The sequence below is a fragment of the Enhydra lutris genome, unplaced genomic scaffold, assembly GCF_002288905.1.
Source record: "Enhydra lutris kenyoni isolate GAN:26980312 unplaced genomic scaffold, ASM228890v2 scaffoldscaffold16, whole genome shotgun sequence".
Classification (NCBI taxonomy): domain Eukaryota; kingdom Metazoa; phylum Chordata; class Mammalia; order Carnivora; family Mustelidae; genus Enhydra; species Enhydra lutris.
In genome coordinates, this window is record NW_019154100.1 from 23,738,693 (window position 1) to 23,765,587 (window position 26,895).

A 26,895-nucleotide genomic window follows, 5' to 3' on the forward strand; every position below is an offset into this window, starting at 1 on the left:
GCCTCTAAGTACCATTGAAAGACCCAGGACTGCTGGGAGAAATGGCTGATTCTAGGACTAGATCAGGGAAAGTATAAAATTGAGCCTGGAGCATCTTTTGGGCCAAGGAGTAAAGAAGTGTTCAAAGAATTAATGGGGTGTGTCAAAAAACAAAGATTAGAGGTCTCTCACTGGCCAAACTGAGGATGATTTGAACCTCAAAATAATGACAGTAATAGATTATAACCCACTGAATAAAATTGGAAAATTGGAGGCCATAGTGATAGGAATAAATAAATGAAAGAACCAAAAAGCTTGGGGAGGAATGGCACATTTATACTTTCAAAGTATCTCCTTACAAAATCCTTATTTATAACAAAGACAAAAAGAGTCATTGTAGTAGCTCAGCAGACACCATCTTAACTGAGTGATCAAAGTAAACACCTCAGGTAATGGGACAAACTGAAATTGTGCACAACCTGAGAGGTGCAATGTAAAGACCATGACATCATGTCTGCGATAATCCTGCCAAAGATGCTTAATCTGAATCCAATCACAAGAAAACAGCAGATAAATCTGCATTGAGGAACTTCTACAAAGTAACTAGCTGTAATCTCTAATAGTTTTAAGGTCTTGAAAGTCAAGGAAAGACTGAGGAAATGTTCCAAGATGAAGAAGACTAAAGAAATACAAGTAAGGCTAAATAAAGGGGAAAAAAAAAGAAATATGAATAAGACAATAATTCTAACCGGATCTTTTTCTTTTAAAGACTTTGGGACATTTGGCAAAACATGAACAGAATCTAAGGATTAGATAGTAGTTATTCATCAATACGAACATCCTGATTTTGTGATTGTACTGTGGTTATGTGGGAGAATGTCTTTATAGGAAATAAAGTAGTTGGGTGATGGGGTATCAGGTCTGCAATACAGTCTCTTATACTGTATTTGTAAATCTTTACATTTCAAAGTAAGTGAATTGATTTTTTTTTTTTTTTTTAAGAAAGCTCTACACCCAATGTGGGGCTTGAACTCACAACCCTGAGATCACGAGTTGCATGGTCTACTGCCTGAGCCAGCCAGGGGCCCCACTTGAATTTTTTTTTTTTTTTATAAATAAACTAGGTTTAAATAAACTTGGGCATAGAGATTACTTAAAATAAAAACTTTAAACTACATTGTAGCAGTTATTCCCAGTGCTTTTGTAGCTTCCACTGTATTCAAAATCCAAAGATGCGAACAAGAACAATGGCCAATCATCTTAAAACACCAGGGATAAATCTATAATCCAACAAAGTCATATTTATTGCCTCCTGGCAACCAAGGAGACCGCTAACCAGAGGAATGGTAGGGGTGTCTCACCCTACGAAGGAAAAGACAACTGTAAGATCTGCGGGCTAGGTGGATTTTAGGTAAGATTTTATAAGCTCAAAGCAAAGCAGAGCTCTGTGTAAAGGCATCAACATCGGATCTGGACTGAGAAGTGGATGTGGGGTCATGTTTCCTTGGAAACTACAATTTTTTTTTCTTTTTAAGATTTTATTTATTTGTCAGAGAGAGCGAGCGCGCACAAGCAGCGGGAGCAAGCAGCAGGCAGAGCAAGCAGAGGGAGAAACAGGCTCCCTACCGAGCAAGGAGCTCAACCCGGGACTCATGTCAGCAGACTGGGATCACGACCTGAGCAGAAGGCAGCCGGCAACCCACTGAGCCACCCAGGCCTCCCGGAAACTACAAAATTAAGAAAAATAGAAATGCTTTTTTCAGGAACGCCTTATCGGAAGGTGGGCACCTGTATAGAAATCGATGCTGCTTCTCTGTGTCCAAGTGTCTTAGTTCCTCCAGGCAAGAGTGGGATGTTTCATTCTTACTGATACAATTTCAAACAGCGGCGTGTACGCGGACTTTAAAGAACTAGCTTTCTCAGAGTGTAAGAATGTAGTGTTTATCCAAAGATGGGGTTATGATACTTTTCAGTTGCAGTCTGTCCTTGAAGGAAACACTGTTTCCTGTTTACCTTATAAGTGGCTTTATCTGTTATCCACCTGATGAATGGCTGCGCGGATTTTCACTTTCTCAACTGTACAAATGCAAATTACAACTCGGTCTCTAAAATCCTCCGTGGCTGTGCTGAAAATCTAAATTTCCTTAACCTGCTCTCCCCTTATTTCGGACCCTCAAGCTTTCCTTGCAGTCCGAGGCTCTGCACCACGCGCAAACGTGCCTCTTCCCCCACGTTAACCATGCAAGCTTTCCGCCCTCCCAAGCCCAACTCAGTGAGCCGGAGCCGCCCGCTCTTCTCAAATCCTATTGGGTAGAACCTACGCCTCTCATCCCAGGGCAGGACGAGAGAAGGGGGGAGGTGGGGACGCGAGAAGATGACGTCACGGTAGCAGGGAGGGACCTTCGGTTGCTTTGGGCTCTCCGTCCGCTGAGGGTGCTGACTGAAGACCGTTCCGTGGGCGACGCCGTCGCTATGACCATTTGTCAGTTCTTCCTTCAAGGCCGGTGCCGCTTTGGAGACCGGTGCTGGAACGAACATCCCGGCGCCGGGGGTGCGGGCGGAGGACGGCAGCAGCAGCCCTCAGGTGACGTGCCCCTCCATCCTCCGCCGCCGTTGGAGCTGGGGAAGGCCTGGAGCCAGGGCCGTGGGGCTGAGAACGGGCGTCCGGCGTGGGGCCCGTCGCTCGGCATAGCGCAGCGGCGCACCAGTCAGGTGACGATGACGTGCTCGCGTCGTCCCCTTTTCGGCCCCGCCCACAGGCCCGGCACAGGTTCTCTCCCGTGCTCCTCTCTGCTGTGTGGGGATTCGGCTGGTTGTAGTTGAGGGGATGAAGACGGGGACTTGGCCTTTGGTACGAATGCGAAACAATGAGTTTTTAGGTCGGAAGTACGTGTCAAAACTCTCTTTGTGCGTGGTGATGGTCCGGAGAATTGGTGGAGGTCGACCCAGACGCCTCCTTGCTTTCCTACCCTTCTGTGTACTGGTTCTTTTTTTCTCCCTTGACACCCTAAATATAATTTTTACTGAACTTTTTTTTCGAGAGAGGCTAGCAGCTGTGGTCACAGCCTGGATGCTTAACGTTGGGGAAGTCGCAAACTCCTTCGAACAATCTGATAGCTGCAAAGCTCTACCTTGGGCGAATGTCCGTGCTCGTAACGTTGGAGGTAGAACTGGAAGGGCGGGTTGCCCAGTAAAGAACTCTGAGGTGGGGGCGCCTGGGTGGCTCAGTGGGTTAAGCCTTCGGCTCAGATCATGATCTCGGGGTCTTGGGATCGAAACCCGCATCGGACTTTCTGCTCAGCGGGGAGCCTGCTTCCCTTCCTCTCTCTGCCCGCCTCTCTGCCTACTTGTGATCTCTCTCTCTCTCTCTCTGTCAAATAAATAAATAAAATCTTTAAAAAAAAGAAGAAGAAGAAGAAGAGGAACTCTGAGGTATGAGAGAAGGGGTGTGGAGGACCAAGTTGTCCTACTCCCTGGGTCTAAGTCATTGTCAAAGTTTTTGGAATATTTAAGCCAATTGTGGATGAGGTGAAAGGACGGCGTTCAAGGAGAGGAGGGATCAGAAATGAAACCACGCAAAGCAAGGTTTTAAAGGTCAGATGAATAGGTAGGTTTTTATTTTCTTAGGATTGAAACTTAGTCCTTAAAAGTATCACAAGATGCTGACTCCCTTCTGTTCCTTTCCTTCCCTTCCCTCTTTTAGGACTGTTCATCTGATCTTTAATTTGTGTTGCATAGTGGTTTCACGTCTGATCGCTCTCTTGAAGACAGGACTTTTGCATCGCCCACAATTAGTCTTGTGAAATATTCCAAACCAAAAATTAGGACTCGGGGGTCTGATACTTGGGAACGTATTTCCTCGGAAAATGTTACTTAATATTTGACATTCTGTGGAGACTCACTATAGACGTAGTAATTAGAAAGCAAATATTTAATGGGTTGATGGATGAAGAAAATATAAAAAAAAACTCAACAAGTAAACAGTGTTTATCTCCCAGAAATGAATGCTTCTGTAATTAATAAATGAAGACCAAAAGCTATATACGAAAGAAAGAATGAACTTCTTCAGTTGTGTCATCCCCCAACGAATTTGGAACTTCAGAAAAATAAAATACCATTAACCCTTAAATGAGGGATCTGGCCCAGCAATCTGTTCCTTTTTCTCTTTGGTTTTATTAGGTAGTTTTAGAGTTGGGAGATGAATTTTCATGAAGGAATATATCTCGCATCATTCCAGTTTTTAATACATTTCATGGCATATCTCTTAATTCAGTCAGAAACAAGGCAAATTATCTTGGTTCCAACTAGGAAGTGCTGAGTAAATGAGGTAGTTTAAGATTTTATTTATTTATTTGACACAGAGAGCGCACAAGCAGGGGGAGCGGCAGGCAGAGGAAGCCTGATGTGGACTCAATCCCAGGACTCTGGGATCATGATCTGAGCCAAAGGCAGATGGTTAACCCACCTGAGCTGCCCAGGTGCCCCACAATTTTTCAAAATACAGAGACAAGGGAAGAGAGTCCTGTTGCCTCATTGTGATAATTATGAAATATTAGAATCTGCTGATAATAGAACTGAATGCATTTTATTCACATGTAAATTATAATCTCCCTGTGAAAGATAGGTGGGTAGATGTTATTTCCCCAGAGGGAAGACTGAGTCAAGTAGAGTTAAGCATCTGTTCAAGGATAGAGGGTAGAATCTAATTTTTCATATTCAACAAACTCTTTAATACATTGTCCATTTTCCGATGTTACTACTCTATAGGGCACTGTAAGAGAGCAAATAATGATTAAGACAGCTTTTTTATCCTGAAGGAGTTTATGATTTAGGATACATCCTAAATCTACTATCAAACAATTATTTACTTAATAAGCTTATATCAGCTGAACTTACTAATATATCATTATTTTCCTCAGGGTTTGCACTTCTCTCAATCTTGTTAAACAAAAAATGCCATTAGACCATTACATGATTTGTTGGTTACAAGTAACTATATGTAAGTCAAAAATGAAGAGTTTTCTGATTTAAAATGAGTGGCAGTGTGGTGCTTGTTGAATCTTCGTATAATGTCTGCACATAGTAAGATAATATAATGAAGTTTTTAGAGGTTTAAAAGAGGAATTGCCAATAAAATTGTTTTATTCTTTATTTTCAGGTAGTAACAGACGTGGATGGAATACCACCAGCCAAAGATACTCCAGCGTTATCCAGCCATCCAGCTTCTCCAAATCAACACCATGGGGGGGCAGCAGAGATCAAGAAAAGCCATCTTTCAGTTCCTTCAATTCTGGAGCTTCAACTAGCAGGAACAGAGGGTTTGGAGTGTCCCAGAACCCATTTGCTTCACCCAGCCCTGATGGGCAGAAAGATGAAAAGAAACTTCTGTAAGTGGAAACCTTCAGAGAAATTACTACCCATTTGCTTATTTTTTTTTTTCAAAAGTACCTACAATATTTTCTTTAAAAAAGAAGTAATATTGGGGCACTCTCTCTGCCTGCCTCTCTGCCTACTTGTGATCTCTGTCAAATAAATAAATAAAATCTTTAAAAAAAAAAAAAGTAATACATCATTAAAAAATCAGAATAAGCAAAAAGAAGAAAAAGCACCCACAATCCTATCACTCAGAGATAACCACTATTTTGCATATGTCATAGTACACTTTATTACCCTTAAAAATATGTCACCTTTCCATACCAGCACAATGACTTCTGAGAGCTAATTATGCTTTTTCCATTTTTCTATTGATAACACTATATTGTGAATATCTTTCTAAGGTAGTTTTGCTTGAGTTTGTTGTATATTATTAGTTCTTTACAAAGTATGAGGTAATTTAAAGCAGTTTGTACTCTTGGTGGTCACTTAAGGCATCTGGTATATTTTTCTTAAAACTTTTACTTCCACTACCCCCCACCCCGTTGAAACTGGTTTCATTTGATTTCCTTTATTACTGTAGAGTAGATTCTCTATTATTTCCTGATCATAGTAGAATGTGTGACTCGTGCCAAAATAGTCCCTGGCATTCTGTAACTGTTGCCTCAGCTCCCAGGACAGAACTTAAATATATTCATTAGTCTTTTACTTCTCATAATAAATTAGAATGAGTGGTAAACATTTTGATCCATATATCATATACAATTGATTTTTTTTTAAAAAGGTAAAAGAGCAAACAAAGCCCGCCTTCCTGTATTCGATGTTGTAAAAATCCTGAATTTAGTACAGTATCTCTGTGGTATCTATCATTTTATTAATTGTAACATTCTGGATGGGAGAGGGAAGCATTTAATTTAGAGTTGAATCTACCCACCACTTTGCCAATAAATTAACTACATGGGTGTGGGTCTGTTGTCCCTTTTTGCAAAATACGAGAATTAGACAAAATGATCTCTAAAGTCCTACCCACTTTAAAAATTTTATGGTTCTATATTACGTGGTTCTTTCTTTTTTTTAATTTAATTTTATTTTTTTTCAGTGTTCCAAAATTCATTGTTTATGCACCACACACAGTGCTCCATGCAATACGTGGTTCCTTCTTTTCCCAGTTAAATGTTATTGATATTTATGATAATGAACGAAGAAAGATTAAAATTAGCATTGTATATTTTAGTTCTTTAAAATAGGTATAGTTTGATAGTTCTCATTTACCAAATCTATTGCTTAATGGTTCAATTTACTGGAAAACCAAAACCATGAACTTATTTAATGTTATAATATTATAATTATATAATAATTATATTACTATATAATATAATATATATTATATATTATGATATAATTATATTATAATTACATAATTATAATATAATTATAATTATATAATACTTATAATATAAGTATTATAATACTTAAAATACTTAAATTATAATACTTAAAATCATTAAATATAGTTATAATACTTAAAATCATTAAATATAGTTCTTAGTTCATAAATTCTGCTCTAAAGAATAGTCTTCAGAAAATACAATGGAAAAAATCTAGGGGCACCTGGGTGGCTCAGTCAGTTAAGCATCTGACTCTTGATTTCAGCTCAGGTGGTGATCTCAGAGTCCTGAGATTGAGCCCTGCATCAGGCTCCACCCTCAGCGGGGAATCTGCTTCTCCCTCTTCCTCTGCAGCCCTCTTTGCATGTGTACTCTCTCTTGCTCTCTCTAAAAATAAATGAAATCTTTTCTTTTTTAATCTGAAATTACATATTTACTATAATTTAAAATTTCAATCATTGAAAATTATAAACAATAAATTTTAATAAGCAGATGAAAAAGATCCTTTGCTCTTTTTTTTCCCCAGGGAAGGAATTATAAAAGATATGGAAATTTGGGAATCATCAGGGCAGTGGATGTTTTCTGTTTATTCACCAATGGAAAAGAAACCTAATATTTCAGGTAATTGAGAAATTATATGTTTTTAAAATATGTTTTACGACTCTTATTTTCTAAAACCAAGATCATGCCAAGTAAACTAACTACAAACTTAGCTACAGTTAAGAAAATTTGGACATTGTTTCAAGTATTCCAGTATTCTGGCAGAACTTCGTAATTCAGAAATAAGGATTAGAAGATACAGTTCTGTTCTTTTTTTTTTTTTTTTTTTAGAAGATACAGTTCATTTAAGATACATAGTTCTCATGAGAAAATACTGAAATCAGTACCCACCACAATTCCAATTCTGTAAGCCCCCGAAGAATCTCTGCTTTCTTGTTTGCCTATGGGTACAACTTCAAAATCTCTTAGCTGCCTGTAGTGACTAGAAGATTCACATCTTACCTGCCATTAAGGCCGTGGCTGCCTGATGCTGTTCTCCCTTTCTTCCCTATATTTTCTTCTAAAGATAGCTGTTTTTCATAAATCATGTTGAGACCTGTCCTGGAGATAATGTGTGAAGGTAAAGAACTTCAGCTGGACTACAGGGATAGCATTTGTTTAGAACGACCTTTTCCCCCTGTTTTCTTTGGTCCATAGTCCCTAAGCCCTTTCTGAGCTGAAACCTAGAGCACCACACTTTTCTAATCCCTCTTGGGTGGTCCTGGGCATCTGCCCTATGGAGTAAACAGCAAATATCTAGCAGATGAGAGCCTTTGCAATCTCTCAGAACTCTGGGATCCCTGCTCTGTCTCAGCTCTACCTGCTCATTTCCCTATGAGCATTGGTATCACATCAGTCCTTAGTTATTTATTCACTCAGTCATTCAAGAAAATACTTACAGAATTTCTTTTGTACCAGGCCCTATTCTTAGCTCTAAGATAGTGATAAGCAAGACAGACAAGGTCCCTCCCTTACAGAGCTTATGTTCTTGAGGGAAGGAGACAATAAGTAATATAAATAAATAAGATAATTTCACTAGTTTAAAAAAAAAAAGATAATTTCACTAGTGTTTTCTTTTCTTTAATTTTGGTAAGATTTATTTATTCCAGAGAGAGAGAGAGAGAGCACAAGCCAAGGGAGGGGCAGAGGGAGAGAAAACAAGAGGGGATCAAACTCCCTGCTGAGCAGGGAACCCAACACCAGGCTTGATCCCACAACTCTTGAGGTCAACACCTGAACTGAAACCAACTTAACCAACTAAACCACCCAGTCTTCCCTAAAAAATAATATTTTTAGTATCTGAATATTCCATGTGATAAATACTAAAAAAGTATTTGTTGTATATCTGAAATTAAAATTTAACTGGGTATCCTGTATTATTATTTGCTAAGTCTGGCAACCCTATTCCTGAGAGCATTCTAAAGGCTCAAAATTCAATTTTCATAATAATACTAAGACATTAATTGCCATTTTCACTCTGTTGACATTTGCACTATTGGTACAAAAACATTGATGGGTAAAACTTATATCTTAGTGTGAATCAAGGCAGAGGCAACTTACTGTACTAGCAGACTATAGTAGTCAATACAAAACCATTTTTTTAAAAGTTTTATTTACTTAAGTAATCTCTACAACCAGTGTGGGGCTCAAATTCACAACCCTGGAAAGCAGCTATGCTCACCACTATACCACCAACGCTCAAATTCACAACCCTGAATCAAGAGTCACATGCTCCGGGGCGCCTGGGTGGCTCAGTGGGTTGGGCCGCTGCCTTCGGCTCGGGTCGTGATCTCGGGGTCCTGGGATCGAGTCCCACGTCGGGCTCTCTGCTCAGCGGGGAGCCTGCTTCCCTCTCTCTCTCTCTGCCTGCCTCTCCGTCTGCTTGTGATCTCTCTCTGTCAAATAAATAAAAAAAATCTTTTAAAAAAAAAAAAAAAAAAAGAGTCACATGCTCCTCTGACTGACCAGCCAGGCACCACTGTAAAAAAAAAAAAAAAAAAAAATTTAATGCCATTTTTCACTTAAAATTTCTGATAAAGAAGTAAAAATGTTGATTTTATTAATCTTGACCCTTGAATGCACACCTTTTTTTTTTTTTTTTAAGATTTTTTTATTTATTTATTTGTCAGAGAGAGAGAGAGAGAGGGAGAGAGAGCAAGCACAGGCAGACAGAATGGCAGGCAGAGGCAGAGGGAGAAGCAGGCTCCCCGCTGAGCAAGGAGCCCGATGTGGGACTCGATCCCAGGACGCTGGGATCATGACCTGAGCTGAAGGCAGCTGCTTAACCAACTGAGCCACCCAGGCGTCCCGAATGCACACCTTTTTAATCTGTGTGACAAAATGGGAAGCACACATAAGTGCTTCTGCCACATACTCGGATATGATAGTTGTCTTGAGGGAAAGCACTGAGGTTATCATTTGAGTTGTGAGCTCAACTAGCCACTTTTTTCACAGACAATATTTACTTGAAAGAATGATAACTGTCATTACCTTGACTTTGGTATTTGGCAACATTTTCTAAAAAAACTAATGAAGTAAGCCTGTCACCTCAAAGAAAAAAAAATGACTATTTTTTTAATCTTTTTTTAAAATTTCTAAAGATTTTATTTACTTATTTGACAGAGAGAGAGAGATCACAAGTAGACAGAGAGGCAGGCAGAGAGAGAGGGGGAAGCAGGCTCCCTTCTGAGCAGAGAGCCTGATGCAGGGCTCGATCCCAGGACCCTGAGATCATGACCTGAGCCGAAGGCAGAGCCTTAACCCACTGAGCCACCCAGGCACCCCAATCTTTTTTTTTTTTTTTTTTTTTAAGATTTTTTTATGTATTTATTTGTCAGAGCAGAGGCACGGAGAACAGCAGGCAGAGCAGACAGAGGGAGAAGCAGGCTCCCTGCTGAGCAAGGAGCCCAATTTGGGACTCTATCCCAGGACTCTGGGGTCATGACCTGAGCCAAAGGCAGACACTTAACCAACTGAGCCACCCAGGCGTACCAAAAAATGACGGTTTATTGCCAGTGACAAAATTCAGGCTTTCAGGTGAAAATTATGCATGGCTGAAAAATCCTTTCTAAGTGCAAGGTAAACCACTGGATTTAATATAGTAGTACAAAAAGTTAATGAATATGGTTTGAGTTTACATTATAGCCTTTAAGAAACTACAACCTCTCAAATTTTGAGGTAGTGTCAAAGAAGAATGTCCACAATTACCTGAAAAAGCTATTTAAGTCCTCCATTTCCAACTACTTGCCTGTATTAGAACAAACTTTCTTCATATACTTCAACTAGGCAACATATTACAACAGATTGAATGTAGAAGCAGAATAATCCAGCAGTCTTCTATTAAAGTCAAACATTAAAATAATTTACAAACAGACCCTCCATCAGCAAAAAGCTGATGACTCGCTGAAAGTTCTGAAGAGAGTTACCATTTTTTAGCAATAAAATATTTTTAAATTAAGGTATATTTAAAAATGGGCGAACATAAGACAATGCTACTCATCTCACTAAATTTTTATTTTTCGCTTTGAAAATTAGTCTTCATTTATGTTGATATGTAGTTGGTTCCTTTTTTTTTAAAGATGTATTTACTTATTTGAGAGAGAGAGAGTGCATGCAGGGGGAGGGGCAGAGGAAGAGGGGGAGAGAGAGAGAATCTCAAGTCGACTCCAAGGTGAACATGGAGCCCAACACAGGGCTCGATCCCATGACCCTGAGATCATGACCTGAGATGAAACGAAGAGTTGGATGCTCAACTGACATACCACTAAGGTGCCCCTGGTTTCTTATTTTTATGTGATTTAATAAATATGTTCTGTATTTCTTATTTTTCATTTTAAATATGGTCAATATTGATATGTATAACCTATATAAGCAAAAGCTTTTGGGGGTTTTTAAATGATTTTTAAGAATATGTTTGGGTCATGAAACTAGGAAGGTGGGGAACTGCTGTCCTGGATTTTTTTTTTTTTTTAAGATTTTATTTATTTGAGAGAGAGAGATCACAAGCAGGGGGGAGGGGTAGAGGGAGATACATGAGTAGGGAGCCCGATGCAGGACTCCATCCCAGGACCCTAGGATCATGACCTGAGCTGAAAGCAGACATTTAACCTACTGAGCCACCCAGGCACCCAACTGCTGTCCTTAGACATCAATTATAATGAATTAACTTTTCCTGTGCATCTAAAATAATACTATTTTTGTATCACCCTTGAGAGAATTGAGAAAATACTTACTCACATAATTTTCTGTGTCCTGTGGGGCTCAGAGGAGGAACAGCTGTAAGGAGGAAAAAGTGACTTGAGGGACAGCATTCCTTTAGCTAGAGTGTTTATCCATTCTTAGGAGAAAGTATTGAAGATGAGTCCTAAGTGAAAAGAAGGTTGTCACTTAGGGGAATTTGGGGAAAACATTCTTGGCAATGGGAATAACTAGTGCATAGGTCCTTATAGGAACAAGGTTGCCAAGTTTGAGGACTAGTGAGGCCTGAACCACTGGAGGAGAGTGAATAAGGGAAAGAATCATAGGACACAGGCCATGGAGTCAGCCAGGAGCCCCATCATATTGGGCCTAATTGTTCTAGGTAGCCATGTGGAGCTTTAAGCGGGAGAAGGACATGATCTGATTAGAAAAAACTCACTTGGACTGTTGTATGAAAAGAAATGGTGTGTAGGGAGTGGTGGGGGTGGGAAGCAAAATAGAGGCAAGGAGATGAGTTAGGAGACAAATGCTTGTGACTGACTGAATTATAGTTACTAGCAGTGGAGACAGAATTGGTCAAATCCATGTTCTGTTGGAGTTAGAACTGGCAGGATGCTGATTAATTAGATGTGAGGAATGAGAAATGCAAGGGGATTCCTAGGTTTTTTGGCCTGAACAGTTAATAAAGATGGTATAAAGATAAATTGTTAGAAGAATCCATGGTTTTTGGGGTGCCTGGGTGGCTCAGTGGGTTAAGCCTCTGCCTTCGGCTCAGGTCATGGTCTCAGGATCTTGGGATCAAGCCCCACATCGGGCTCTCTGCTCAGCAGGGAGCCTGCTTCCCTCTCTCTCTCTGCCTGCTTCTCTGGCGACTTGTGATCTGTCAAATAAATAAATAAAATCTTAAAAAAAAAAAAAAGATTCCAAGGTTCTAATTTGAACGTTTAGTCTTTTCTTTATTCTGGGGTATAGGGGTCTGTGGAGTTAATGATGTGTGGGATATGAGTAATTCTCTGTAGAAAACATCCTGAACTTTCTTTAAAAGTTTTCCTAATTATAAATTTATGGATGTTGCCATAAAAGACTTGAAAAATACAGAAATATGTAAACAAAATAAAGATCACCTGATTTCATAGAGATAACAACTATAACATTTTTGAGTCTTTCTTTCAAAATATGCACATACAACCATATTTCCTGTATACATATAAATATATAAAATTAGGATCATAATCTAGTTTTGTATTCTACTTTGTTGTTTTCAGTTTGTCTCTACTACTAAAAATACTAGAATGAACATCTTCATAAATAAAACTCTTTGTTTATATATCTAATTATTTCCTGAGGTTAAATCCTAGAAATTCTATTAAGGACAGAAGGTGTAAACATATTTAAGACATTTGATGCTTATTTACAATTTTTCTCCCAGCAAAACACCTTTTTAATTCCCTTAAAAGCAATTTAGGAGAATATCCATTTTACCACATCCTTAATAATAGTAAATACCATCCATTTTTAATTTTTTCCATTAAGTAAAGCATTTTGTCTCTATTTTTATTTGTATTTTTAAATTCAACTCTTTTATTTTACTTATTTACTGGCTATTTGAATTTTTTTGCCCATATTAACTTATTTTTCTTATTGGTTTGTAAGTACTATTTATACATTGACATTAGCTCTTCTCCAGTCATATATGTTACAGTCATGGTTTTCTCAGTTTATCATTTGCCTTTTAATTTTGCTTATAGTTTCTGGCATGCAGAATATTTTTTAGACAGAAGTTTGGATGTGTATGTGGTCAACCCTTTCTTTTCTTTGTTATTCCTTCCATTCCATTTATCTTTAGAAAATTTCTCCCTTTGAAAATCAGATATCCAATTGTATTTTATTTTAATTTTATACTTAGTTCAACATTAGGATATAGGCTTTGAAATTTTTCCTTATGATTATAAAAATTTCCTTATGATCAACATCAGCATATTTTCTTGTCTAGAACTTCTAGCTTTACTATACTATTAAAAGTATTGGTATTTATTTTAAAGATTCCAATTGATTCCTCACTTCAGGTTTTACAGACATTTCACCAGAGGAGTTGAGGCTTGAATACCATAACTTCTTAACCAGCAATAACTTACAGAGTTATGTAAGTTTGTTTCCTATTCATCTACCTTGATACCAGATTAGCTGTTAATTACTGTCTTCTCTGTTTGTAGTGGCTTGCTTATATGTTGGCAAAGTGGATGAGGTCTAGAATTTTTCTCAAGACAAGGCTATTTGTATTTTCTAAATTACTTTCTTTGAAATTGGTTGGTTATCTAACGTGGTAATAATATATTTTGGCTATATAACTAGGAATGTCACTATTTTTATTAGAAATAATAGTGGTTATTCCTAGAAGTCAGACCCTTTCATCATTTGACATTTATGGAGCATCTCTTAGGTGCAGACACCATGATGAATGCTAGAAAAACAAAGTGAAAAAAGACACCATCTGTACATATTAACATTCTAGTGTATCAGATGTCAAAAAATAAAAAAGCTGGGCTTAAGTAAGTTTGGTGCTAAAGGAAATGACATAAACTGTATTTTGTGTTGTCTACAGTCATGATCAAACATTTCTACTAGTACCCATGTTTGCCTCCCATCCAGATATAACTCTCTCTGTGCTGCCACATACTTGAGATTCTGAACCAGGGGACACCAGGAGTTGGAGAACAGGGAGGAAACTATAGCTGGAATATCTTGGGCAAATTGTACAATTTGCCATAAAAATGTTTTATAAACTTTTTGTGATTTTGGCAAGTAAAGACATGAAGTTGTTGGAGAAACAAAGTTAAAACACTCAAAATTGACTCATTATTTTTCTGTCTTCTCTCTTCAGCTAAATTCCCTCCAACAGTTAATAAATCAATGGAGAAATAGAATAAATGAACTGAAGAGCCTAAATACATCAACTAACATAGCCTTGGTGAGTATTGGAGAGTTTTCTACTGGAAGTATCTTGTCTGTTGCTTTTTTGCAGAGAATTTCACTTTGAATTTGAAAAGCAAGACTAAAATTCTCTGTCAGGAATTATGATACACACACATTCTCAAGACTGTATCATCATTTAAAGTCACAGTCCTGGAATTGCTTTCTCTCTGTTCCTTAGTCAGAAAAGCACAGATAACTTTGCTTTCCTAAAACTATTTTTAGGGTAAAGTTTTTTTACTCTGGTGGTCTAGTTTTGAAAATATTATATAAATTTAAGTATGTAACATTATCAGCATTTACAAAGAAATTGCTCTGGAAAATGATATGAATATACATTTAGACTAATGTATACTTTTGTGACTGAAAAACACTCACCATATGTTCCCTGACTTTTATAGAAATGCCTTCAGTAGATATATACCCACTTGTCTCCAAAGATACATGGTCCCGACTGTAGCATATTCATTATCTCTATCACTAAAGTTATGATGTTTTATTCCCATAAAAACTCTTTAGGAACCTTATTTTGAAATAAGATATTTACAGTTTCCCAGCTGATTTATGCTTCTACTTTCTGAAAAGGATATGAGAGTTGTGGTTGTCTAACTTAATAAATGACTATGTGACCATTCCAGCACCCACCCCTTTCTTAATTATGTACTTCCTAGACAGACTTTTGGGTGAGTTCATTTCTTCACTGTTTAGTTGTTATGATACCATTTAAATTTAGTAGGACATATTGGAAGTATTCTGTCCCTATGTGAGAGGTGGCCCAGCTCACCACTGCTAATGTAGAAGAGATAACTGAGTCCAAAGAACTACAGAACTTCCCTTGGGATTAGAACTTCCTTGCCCTTTGTCAGCTCTCCAGAGGTGAGGAGGGTCCTGAACCGTCCACCCACAAGGGGCTTAGAATGTGTCAGTAGTTTATTCTTTATGCCAAGTAGTTAATTCTTTGTTCTTTTAATCCAGCATATGTATATGTTTATCTATTTACCTGTTGAATATTACACTGAGGGAGAGAAGCTAGACCAAAAAAGAAAAAAGAAAAAAAGTACATACTATGTGATTTCATTTATATGAAAAACTAAAGAAAACAAACTTCATCAGAGCACCTGGGTGGCTCAGTCAGTTAAGCATCTGACTCTTGATTTCAGCTCAGGTCATGATCTCAGGGCGATGAGATTGAGCCCTTGTCGGGCTCTGCACTCAGTGCAGTGTCTGCTTCACATTCTCTCTCCTTCTCCCTCCTACTCACTCTCTCTCAAATAAATAAATTTTTAAAAATCTCTCTCTCTCTTTTTTTTTTTTTAAGATTTATTTGTTCGTTTGACAGAGAGAGACAGCAAGAGAGAGAACACAAGCTGGGGGAGTGAGAGAGGAAGAAGCAGGCTTCACGCCAAGCAGGGAGCCCAATTCGGGGCTCGATCCCAGGACTATGGGATCATGACCTGAGCCGAAGGCAGACACTTAATGACTGAGCCACACAGGCGCCCCTTTATAAATCTTTAGAAAAGAGAAAACAAACCTCATGTATAGTGATAGGAAGGAGATGAGTGGTTCATGGTACCTAGGGTTTGGGAGAGGCTTGACTGAGAAGGAACACAAGGGATCTTTGAAGCGTGATGGAAATATTTTAAATCTTTATTGTCATGGCTATAAGTTTGTCAGAACTCACTGAAATATATGTATGTATGACAGATGCACTTTATTGCTTATAAACTACACTTCAGTGAAATTGATTTTTGAACAATGCTATTGAGGCTTCCAAATGAGAGAGATCATATCTGTTTGAGTTGATCAGGAAAAGATTCTTGGGGGTAAGGAGTAAGGGAAAGTTCCTCAAAAGGGAGATTAAAGGGTCACCTGGGTGGCTCAGTCAGTTGGGCATCTCCTTTGGCTCAGGTCATGATCTCAGGGTCCTGGGATCAAGCCCCACATCGGGCTCCCTGCTCTGTGGGGAGTCTTCATCCCTCCTCTCCCTTTACCGCTCATCCCCTGCTCATGCTTTCTCTCTCAAATAAATAAATAAAATATTTTTTTTTAAAAAGGGAGATTAAGATTTCACTATGCACAGATGAAAAACATTTCTAGTGTAGAAAATAGCAAGAACAAAAAGTATTCTCAGGGATAGGAAATATTTACTAGAGTTCAATAGTAAGCTTTTAATGTAATTGTGAATCAGCTTGAGGTCAAGTATTAGAGTAAGCAGATTGGGATTGGGTAGCCTCTAAAGGCCCTTTATGTGAAATCTAGGTTTCTTGATAATTAACCTATAGACACTGAAAAATATTATTATAATTTTTTTTCATTTTCAAACATATTCATTGAAGAAATTTAGAAAATATTTTAGAAGCTTAAATTAAAATTAAAATCACCCATAATTCATCAGCCAGTTGCTCTTACCTCATTGAGATTGGTCTGTCTTCTTCTGTGCATATTCATATTGCGGGCATTTTTCTATGTTAAACATATTTTTTAAGTGTACATTTTAAAAATTGAATTTGCCTATAAAGTGTATGGGAAAGGTAACTCAGAATTATTCATTAATTACTCTATTATTTGCCTACTTTTTTTTTTTTTTAAAGCTCTCAGATGTAAAGGATGGAATAAATCAACCAGCATCTGCATTTGGATTTGGCAGTACAAATGCAGTAACATTTGGATCACCAGGTAAATGATAAAGTAATGCAAGACTTCATTAATTTTAGAAATGTGGGATTTTAGAGGTTTTAGATCATAAAGTCTGAAGGTATGTTAAGTGGCTTTTAATTTTTTTTAATTTTTAAAATATTTTTATTTTTAATTTTTTAAAATTTAGATTCATTTAATTAACATATAGTGTGGGGGCGCCTGGGTGGCTCGGTGGGTTGAGGCCTCTGTCTTCAGCTCGGGTCATGATCCCAGGGTCCTGAGATTGAGCCCAGGGTCCTGGGATCGAGCCCCGCTTTAGACTCTCTGCTCTGCGGGGGGCCTGCTTCCCCATCTCTGTCTCTGCCTGTCTCTCTGCCTACTTGTGATCTGTCAAGTGAATGAATAAAATCTTTAAAAAAAAAAACAAAACATATAGTGTATTATTAGTTTCAGAGGTAGAGTTCAGTGATTCATCAGTCTTATGTAACATCCAATGCCCATTGAATCACGTGCCTTCCTTAATGTCCATCACCCAGTTACCCCATCCCCCAACACCCTCCCCTCCAGGAACCCTCAGTTGAATGTATAGATTGTTCTAGGTAGCATAGACATTTTAACAGTACTTGTTCTTTCAATCTATTAGGATGGAACGTTTTCCCATTTCCTTTTGTCTTCCTCAATTTCATGATTGTTCTATAGTTTTCTGAATACAGATCCTTTGCCTCTTATTCCTAGGTATCTTAGCGTTTGGGGGACAATTGTGAATGGGATCGACTCCTTAATTTCTCTTTCTTGTGTCTCATTCTTAGTGTATAGAAATACAGCTGATTTCTGTGCATTGATTTTATATCCTGCTACTTTACTGAATTCCTGTATGAGTTACAGCAATTTGAGGGTGGAGTCTTTTGGGTTTTCCACATAGAGTATCATGTCATCTGCAAAGCATGAGAGTTTGACTTCTTCTGTGCCAATTCAGATGCCTTTTATTTCTTTTTGTTGTCTCATTGCTGGGGCTACGACTTCTAGTACTATGTTGAACAGCAGTGGTGAGAGTGGACAGCCCTGTCATGTTCCTGACCTTAGGAGAAAAGCTCTCAGTTTTTCCCCATTGAGAATGATATTCACTGTGGGCTTTCCATTTATAAGATATGGCTTTTATGATACTGAGGTGTGTTCCGTCTATCCCTACACTGTGAAGAGCTTTAATCAAGAAAGGATGCTGTACTTATCAGATGCTTTTTCTGCATCTGTTGAGAGGATCATATGGTTCTTGTTTTTTCTTTTATTAATGTAGTGTATCACATTGATTGATTTGCAGATGTTGAACCACCCTGGCAGCCCAGGAATAAATCCCACTTCGTCATGGTGGATAATCCTTTTAATGTACTGATTGATCCTATTGGCTATTATGTTGGTGAGAATTTTTGCATTGATGTTCATCAGGGATATTGGTCTGTAATTCTCCTTTTTGGTGGGGTCAAGGTAATGCCGGCCTCATAGAAAGAGTTTGGAAGTTTTCCTTCCATTTCTACTTTTTGAAACAGCTTTGGAAGAATAGGTATTCATTATTCTTTAAATGTTTGATAGAATTCCCCTGGGAAGCCATCCGGCCCTGGACTCTTGTTTATTGGGAGATTTTTGGTGACTGCTTCAAATTCCTTGTTGGTTATGGGTCTGTTTAGGTTTTCTATTTCTTCCTGGTTCAGTTTTGGTAGTTCATGTGTCTCTCGGAATGCATCCATGTCTTCCAGATTGCCTACTTTGTTGGCCTATAGTTGCTCATAATACGTTCTTATAATTGTATTTCTTTGGTGTTGGTTGTGATCTCTCCACTTTCATTCATAATTTTATTTATTCAGGTCCTTTCTCTTTTTCTTTTTGGAAAACCTGGCCAGGGGTTTATCAATCTTATTAATTCTCTCAAAGAACCAACTCATAGGGAGTGTCTGGGTGGCTCAGTCCTTAAGTGTCTGCCTTCAGCTCAGGTCATGATCCCAGCATCCTGGGATCGAGCCCCGAGTTGGGCTCCCTGCTCAGCGGGAAGCCTGCTTCTCCCTCTCCCACTCCCCCTGCTTGTGTTCCCTCTGTCGCTGTGTGTCTGTCTGTCAAATAAATGAGTAAAACCTTTAAAAAAAAAAAAAAAGAACCAGCTCATAGTTTCATTGATCTGGTGTACTGTTCTTTTAGTTTCTATTTCATTGATTTCTGCTCTAATCTTTATTGATTCTCTTCTCCTGCTGGGTTTAGGCTTTACTTGCTGTTTTTTTCTCCAGCTAGTTTAGGTGTAAGGTTAGGTTCTCTATTTGGGACCTTTCTTGTTTCTTGAGAAAGGCCTATATTACTGTATATTTTAGGACTGCCTTTGCTGCATCCCAAAGCTTTTGAACCATTGTGTTTTCCTTTTAATTTGTTTCCATGAATTTTTTAAATTCTTCTTTAGTTTCCTAGTTGACCCATTCATTCTTTAGTAGGATGGTCTTTAGCTTCCATGTATTTGAGTTCTTTCCAGCTTTCCTCTTGTGGTTGAGTTCCATTTTCAAAGCACTATGGTCTGAAAATATGCAGGGAATGATCCCAGTCTTTTGGTACCAGTTGAGACCTGATTTGTGACCCAGGATGTGATCTATTCTGGAGAATGTTCCATGTGCACTAGAGAAGAATGTGTATTCTGTTGCTTTGGGATGGAATGTTCTGAATATATCTGTAGTCCATTTAGTCTGGTGTGTCAATTAAAGCCCTTATTTCCTTGTTAATCTTCTGCTTAGACTATCTGTCCATTGCAGTGAGTGGGGTGTTAAAGTCCCCTACTATTATTGTATTGTTATCAAGGTGTTTCTTTAATTTTGTTATTAACTGGTTTATCTATAAATAGCTGCTCCCATGGTAGGGGCGTAAATAGTTGCAATTATTAGGTTTCTTGTTGGATAGACCCTTTAATTATGTTATAATGTCCTTCCTTATCTCTTATTTCAGTCTTTGGTTTAAAATATAATTTGTCTTTTGATGTCCATTAGCATGATAAATGGCTTTCCACCCACTCCTTTCAATCTGAAGGTGTCCTTGGGCTTAAATTAATCTCTTGCAGACAGCATATGGATGTGTCTTGCTTTTTTTTTTTTTTTTTTTAAGATTTTATTTATTGGGGCACCTGGGTGGCTCAGTGGGTTAAAGCCTCTGCCTTCAGCTCAGGTCTAATCCCAGGGTCCTGGGATTGAGCCCCGCATCGGGCTCTCTGCTCTGCAGGGAGCCTGCTTCCCTTCCTCTCTCTCTGCCTGCCTCTCTGCCTACTTGTGATCTCTGTCAAATAAATAAATAAAATCTTTAAAAAAAAAAAAAACCTTTTAAAGATTTTATTTATTTTAATTTGTCAGGGAGAGAGAGTATGCACAAGCCAGGCAGAGTGGCAGGCAGAGGCGGAGAGAGAAGCAGGCTCCCTGCAGCAAGGAGCCTGATGTGTGGGACTCTATCCCAGGATGCTGGGATCATGACCTGAACCGAAGGCAGCAGTTTAACCTACTGAGCCACCCAGGCGTCCCATGTCTTGCTTTTTTAACCAATCTGATACCATGTCCTTTGCGGCATTTAGCCCATTTACATTCAGAGTAACTATTGAAAGATGGATTTAGTGCCATTGTATTATCTATAAAGTCAGTTTCTGTATATTGTCTCTGCTCCTTTCTGGTCTTTGTTACTTTTGGGCTTTCTTGTCACTTAAAGTATCCCCTTTAATATTTCTTCCAGGGCTGGTTAATTGATCACAAATTCTTCTAGTTTCTGTTTGTCCTGGAAGCTCTTTTCTCTCCTCTTCTGAATGACAGCCTTATTGGATAAAGTATTCTTGGCTGCATATTTTTCTTATTTAGCACCCGGAATATATCATGCCAATCCTTTCTGGCCTCCAGGTCTCTGTGGATATATCTGCTGCCACTCAAATGTTTCTACCCTCCTAGGTTAAGGACCTCTTGTCCTGAGTTGCTTTCAGGATTTTCTCTTTGTCTCTGAAATTTGCAAGCTTCACTATTATAAGTTGAAGCGTTGACTTATTTTTATTGATATTGAGAGGGGTTCTCTGTGCCTCCTGGACTTGAATGCCTGTTTGCCTTCCAGGTTAGGGAAGTTCTCAGCTATAATTTCCTCAAATATACCTTTTTCTCCTCTCTCTCTTTACTCTTCTTCTGGGATCCCAATTATTCTAATATAGTTTCACTTTTGGTATCACTTATCTCTTGAATTCTCACCTTGTGATCCAGTGGTTGTTTATATCTCTTTTTCTCAGCTTTTTTATTCTCCATCATTTTGTCATCTGTATCACTAATTTTCTCTTCTGCCTCATTTATCGTATTAGTTAGAGCCTCCATTTTTAAATTTTAGCTCATAAATAGCCTTTTTTTATTTCAACTTAATTAGATTTTAGTTCTTTTATTTCTCCAGAAAGGGACTTTCTGGTGTCAGCTACGCTTTTTTCAAGCCCAGCAGTATCTTTACAATTGCTATTCTGAACTCTAATTCTGACATCTTACTTATATCCATACTGATTAGGTCTCTGGCAGTCAGTATTGCCTCTTGTTTTCTTTTTTGAAGTCAGTTTTTCTGTCTTGTCATTCTGTCCATAGAAGAATAAATGAATGAGAGAACAAAATACTAAAATAGAAACAATGAACTCAGAGAAATATACAGTAAACAAATCAGAAGAGACCTGAAACCAAAAAGAAAATTAAGGGGCACCTGGGTGGCTCAGTGGATTAAGCCTCTGCCTTCAGCTCAGGTCATGATCTCAGGGTATTGGGATCGAGCCCCGCATCGGGCTCTCTGCTCAGCAGGGAGCCTGCTTCCTCCTCTCTCTCTGCCTGCCTCTCTGCCTACTTGTGATCTGTCAAATAAATAAATAAAATCTTTAAAAAAAAAAAAAAAGAAAATTAAAAAGAGAGAGAGAATATAATCAGACATATGAACAGAGCAGAGCAATGCAAGAGATCCTGGGTGTATTTTGGTCTGTTTGTTAGAAAACTAGATCCCAAAATTGTAAAGAAAGAGAAACTTATGTATATACAAAAATCCAATTAAATACAATGAAAGGATAGAATATAACCATAAAAATGAAAATTTAAAAATACTTAAAAGAGTTGATAAGGGTAGTCTAGGTTCACCCAAGGGATGCCTGGGTGGCTCAGTTGGTTAAGCCGCTGCCTTCGGGTTAGGTCATGATCCCAGAGTCCTGGGATTGAGTTCCGCATTGGGCTCCTTGCTCTGTAGGGAGCCTGCTTCTCTCTCTGCCTCTGCCTGCCACTCTGCCTGCTTGTGTACGCGCTCGCTCTCTCTCTCTCTCTGACAAATAAATACATAAATAAATAAAATCTTTAAAAAAAAAGCAGGATGTATGACATCCTTGTCTTAAAAAAGAGTTGATAAAATAAGAAATTGCTTGAAAAGGAAAAAGAAAAAAAGTTAAAATTCAAAGACTGTAAGATGCCTGGGTGGCTCAGTTAAGTGTCTGCCTTTGGCTCTGGTCATGATCCCAGGGTCTTGGGATCAAGCCCCACATCAGGCTCCCTGCTTAGCAGGGAGTCTGCTTCTCTCTCACCCTCTGCCTTCCCCTCCCCCTGCTTGTGCTTTCTCTCTCTCTCTCTCTCTCAAATAAAGTCTTTAAAAAAAAAAAAAAAAAAAGTAAGACTGAGGAATCATTAGAAAATACCATGAATTCTATGTACTGTTTTTCTCTAGCGCTGAAGTTTTGTAGTTCTCTTGGATTGGTAAACTTGATCTTAGCTGGATGTTGTTGGTGATCTTCTGGGAAAGGGGCCTGTTGCACTGATTCTCAGGTGTCTTTGTCCCAGGGAGAATTGCACTGCCTTTGCTAGGGGGGCCGCACTAAGTGTAAGCACTCCAGATTGCTCTTTGTGGCTTTTGTTCCCTGAAGGCTTTCCGTGCTGTGTTAGAGGATGAGAATGAAAATGGCAGCCTCCCAGTCTCTAACCCTAGAGCTGAAAGCTCATACCCCTCACTCCTCAGTACGTCCTCAGGGAAAAGCTGTCTTCCTGGTCTCCTTTAGCACTCTGTGCTCATCCAGCCTGTGACCAAGTGTTTGTATCTCAGGCATGCAACTCTGTTTCAAGTCTCCAAAGCCTGCAGACTCCTGCAGCTCATACCCGTACCCCTCCTCCCCACGGGCAAAGAGGGGCGTGTCTCACCACAGTTCTGCCACTCGCTGGGCCCCTGCTCAGAGAACAGTTGCCCAGCCATGCCACAATTTGCGGTTTATGGCAACATGGAGCAGAAGGCCCACTCCTGAGCTTGCCATTTGTAGCTGGCTTTGCCACTCTGATGCTTGGGATCTCTGCCATATTAAGGCACCCCAGGTCTTCCTTTGCACTCTGGGGTCCTGAGATCACACTCTCCCCCATAGGATTCTGCCCTGCTTCACCACCTGATCGCCTTTCAGGCAGGCATTTCCCTCACCTGGACAGACGGACTTCTAAAAGTTACCATATTGTGCTCCACTGCTGTATCACTTTCTGGTAGCCAGTTTACAAATCGCCCCCCCCCTGCCCCCCGCCATTTATCTTCTGATACATCACCTTGGATTCACCTCTCTGCATCTCCTACTTTGCAGAAAGTGGTCACTTTTCTATTTGTAGAATTGCAGCAATTTTTTTCTTAGATCTCCAGTTGAGTTCACAGGTGTTCAGAATGATTTTTTAGCTATCTAGCTGAATTCCACGGACCAGAGAAAACTAAGGTCTCCTACTTCTATACCATCTTCCTCCCTCTCTTTAAGTGATTTTTAAATCATCCTTGCAGATTCTACTACCTTCTATAATGGAGCTTCAGAGAATTTGGCTCATTAATCATTTGTGAAATAAGGGTCAGACTGGGCACATTTTTTGAAAGACCCTGTGGCTCAGGCTTTCAGAGTATATTTTAGCAATGGTTTTTCAAAAGTTTTATCAGAGTACATAGTAGCTATGGTAGAAGCACATTGAGGACCTTCTTTTCACAGTGCATAATATTGTCTCAAGTGACAATACTGTATCACTTTTTTTTTTAATTTAAAAGAAAAATTGTTTTAAGTTAGTATACAGAGGTAAACAGCGGTTCTTAGAGACAAAAAGGCAAATTAGGACTGAGTAGTTTGAACTGTCATAAAAAGTATAAAAATAAAAATGGCAACTCCGGAAAAATTTTAGCCAAACACTAGAGATGTTAATTATTAGAGTACAATTTCATCAGATTTGTCTTAGTTGAGAGCTGGAAGGGGCTTGAGAATCACTCCATTTATACAGGAGGAAACTGAGATGAAGTGACCACTCTACATTTGCTTAAAAGAGTATAGCTAAGGAAAGAGTTACTTCTTTGATAATGGATGTGACTGATTTATTTGAGGTTGAAACAGAAAGTGAAAGTCCACCTCTTCATCCCAGAGCTTTCTCAAAGCTGTACCCATGAGTGAGGACGATCAAATGAGGTCAGGTGTAGCAGAAAGATAGGACAACAGGGTTTAATGGGTTTGTTCTAGCTTCTTTTCACTTCTCCTTCCATCCAATACGCTTCTCACATTCAAACATGGTAGAAATAAGAGAAAAAGGAGGGGTGGTTAATATGGTTACATTCTTTACTATAATAGGTTATTTTTTCCTTTTTCTGATTTTTGTAGGTTTTCCAGTGAATAACAGCAGCAGTGCTAATGCTCAGAATTTTAGCTTTAAACCAAGCTCTGCCCCTTCTGGAAGTCCTCCTATGTTCGGGAATACGCCAGCATTTGGAGCCGCATCCTCTGCCAGTTCTGCCATCACTACTTCTGTTCCAGCATTTGGATTTGGGAAACCTGCAGTCACATCTGCTGCTTCATTTTCTTTTAAAAGTCCTGCAGCCACTGGTTTTGGATCACCTGGATTTTCAGGATTTCCAACTTCCATGGCAGCTGGCTCTTTTGGAGCTCCAGGGGCCCCAGCCTTTGGAAGTGGTACTTCTGTGGCTGGTTTTGGTAGTCTAGGTTCACATTCCCACACTGCTTTTTCCAAGTCATCTAGCAACACCTTTGGAAACAGTAGCATATCTACCTCTCTCCCAGTCTCAAATGGCAGCACCACAACAGATAACAAATTATTCACACCCAAGGATCAACTCACAGCGGAAGAACTGGAGCAATTTCAATCCAAGAAATTTACTCTAGGAAAAATTCCTTTAAAGCCACCACCTACGGAACTTCTAAATATTTGAAAGGACAATTTTAAATACAGAAAAGAACAGCTCTTAAAATTGTTCTGAGTGGTTTGTATAAAATTGCTTTGAGTGATTTAAATATATACATATATATGTATATATGTACAAATATACTTAAAAGGAATATAAGCTTTCATTAATAACTTTAGGGTCTTGAAATTCAGTATTTTTTCTAAGTAAAGCATAAAAAGTACTCTGCAAGAGGTTTTTTAAAAATTCAATTATGAATGGAATTGAAAAAAACTGTCAGTGTGCACTGAATAAAGTGCTTTTCTCATTCTATATCACTTTACTGTCTTACCATTTAAAGGTTTACCTTTAGACATTATATATATATATATATATATATATATATATTTGTTTATTTTTTAGAAAGGAGATCATTTCTAAAGCCATGAGGGGAAAAAATGCTTAAATATTTAGCTTGCTTATCAAATAAACATCAGTAGCATGACTGTCCTTCATGTTAAAGAAAATTCTCTTAGAGAAATAATAGTTTTTAAACTTCTTTATTATTCAGACCAACAAGGCATTTTCCCCTCATAATTTTGTTCCCCCTCCAATTTTGACTCTCTTATCGACCACCATTTGAGTTTTCTTGAACAAGTTTAGACTGATTTTTATCAGGGCCTAACTTCTGTATAATTCTGTTTATTCCTCACATTATCCCCTCAAGTTGGCAGGTTGTAAGAGGAATGGAAATTGTGGTCTCATGTGAATAAATAGTGTATGTGGTAGGGTCAGGATTCACCAGCTCTGGTGAGCTTCTGTTAGAATTCTCAGACATGTTTTGATCTTCCTGCGCCCTCTCCCTGTGCCTGTATATCTGTGTAAGATATACAAGAGTGATGTCTTGTATATCTTACATATAGTTGATCCAAGCCAAAGACTTGTCATGAGTTGAGGCTTATGTGTCACAGTTCTGTTTTCCTCTCCCAAGCCTCCATAATGACATAGCTCGCACAACAGAACAGCTACCTGACATAGATCTGGGATTGAGCTGATTTTTTAACCTGATTTAAGCTGATTTTAGAACCTCACCTAATAAAACATACACCCCAAATGATTTTAGAGTTTATGCAAAGAACTCAGTCCTCAGAAGATCCAGATTCTATTGTTATTTCTTTCAAAGAACTGTATGATTCCCAGCTAACACTTCTGGAAGCCCTAAATTTGGGATCGAATCTGTAGCCAAGGGGTATATGTTTGAAACCATCCTTGGTGTGGAAAGAGTAAAAAGATCCTAAGTTCCTGCTTTGGTCTCAAGTTCTAAAGACTTTACAGTGTTTCTTCACTCCTAGGATTTTTCTACGTGATGGAATAAACCCTATGCTACCAGGCTTACTAGTCTCCTGTGGGTCCCAGTTGAACTTCCCAGTGTCCTAGAGGCTCTGAGGGTGCAAATTAAGGACGTAGTGTTTCTAAATTTGCCTGGCTACAAGCATTACATGAGTATTTACTAAATTGCATATCCAGAATAATATATCCAGTAGGTTAGACCTGGGGATGTGTTTTTTACAAAGTGTTTCATAAGATTCTATAAGCAAGTTTGGGAAAAAGGAGCCTATCTAGCTGCATTTAGGCTTCTTAG

The 26,895-nt window shown here is 38.7% G+C and overlaps 1 protein-coding gene across 1 annotated transcript; it reads left to right on the forward strand.

The window, feature by feature from the left end:
* Nucleotides 1-1,731: 1,731 nt before the first annotated feature.
* Nucleotides 1,732-25,340, forward strand: LOC111147318 (nucleoporin like 2). The gene is made up of 7 exons (XM_022503308.1): nucleotides 1,732-2,563; nucleotides 5,138-5,366; nucleotides 7,267-7,361; nucleotides 13,544-13,620; nucleotides 14,359-14,445; nucleotides 17,039-17,123; nucleotides 24,736-25,340. Exons 1-7 carry the CDS (start codon nucleotides 2,452-2,454, stop codon nucleotides 25,299-25,301), a joined length of 1,251 nt encoding a protein of 416 aa, XP_022359016.1. The 5' UTR covers nucleotides 1,732-2,451; the 3' UTR covers nucleotides 25,302-25,340.
* Nucleotides 25,341-26,895: the final 1,555 nt, after the last annotated feature.

Coding starts and splice junctions, on each gene's coding strand:
- LOC111147318 (XM_022503308.1), top strand. CDS start 2,452: ATGACCATTTGTCAGTTCTTCCTTCAAGGCCGGTGCCGCTTTGGAGAC. Junction 13,621..14,358: donor GCAATAACTTACAGAGTTAT/GTAAGTTTGTTT, acceptor TTCTCTCTTCAG/CTAAATTCCCTCCAACAGTT. Junction 17,124..24,735: donor AGTAACATTTGGATCACCAG/GTAAATGATAAA, acceptor TGATTTTTGTAG/GTTTTCCAGTGAATAACAGC.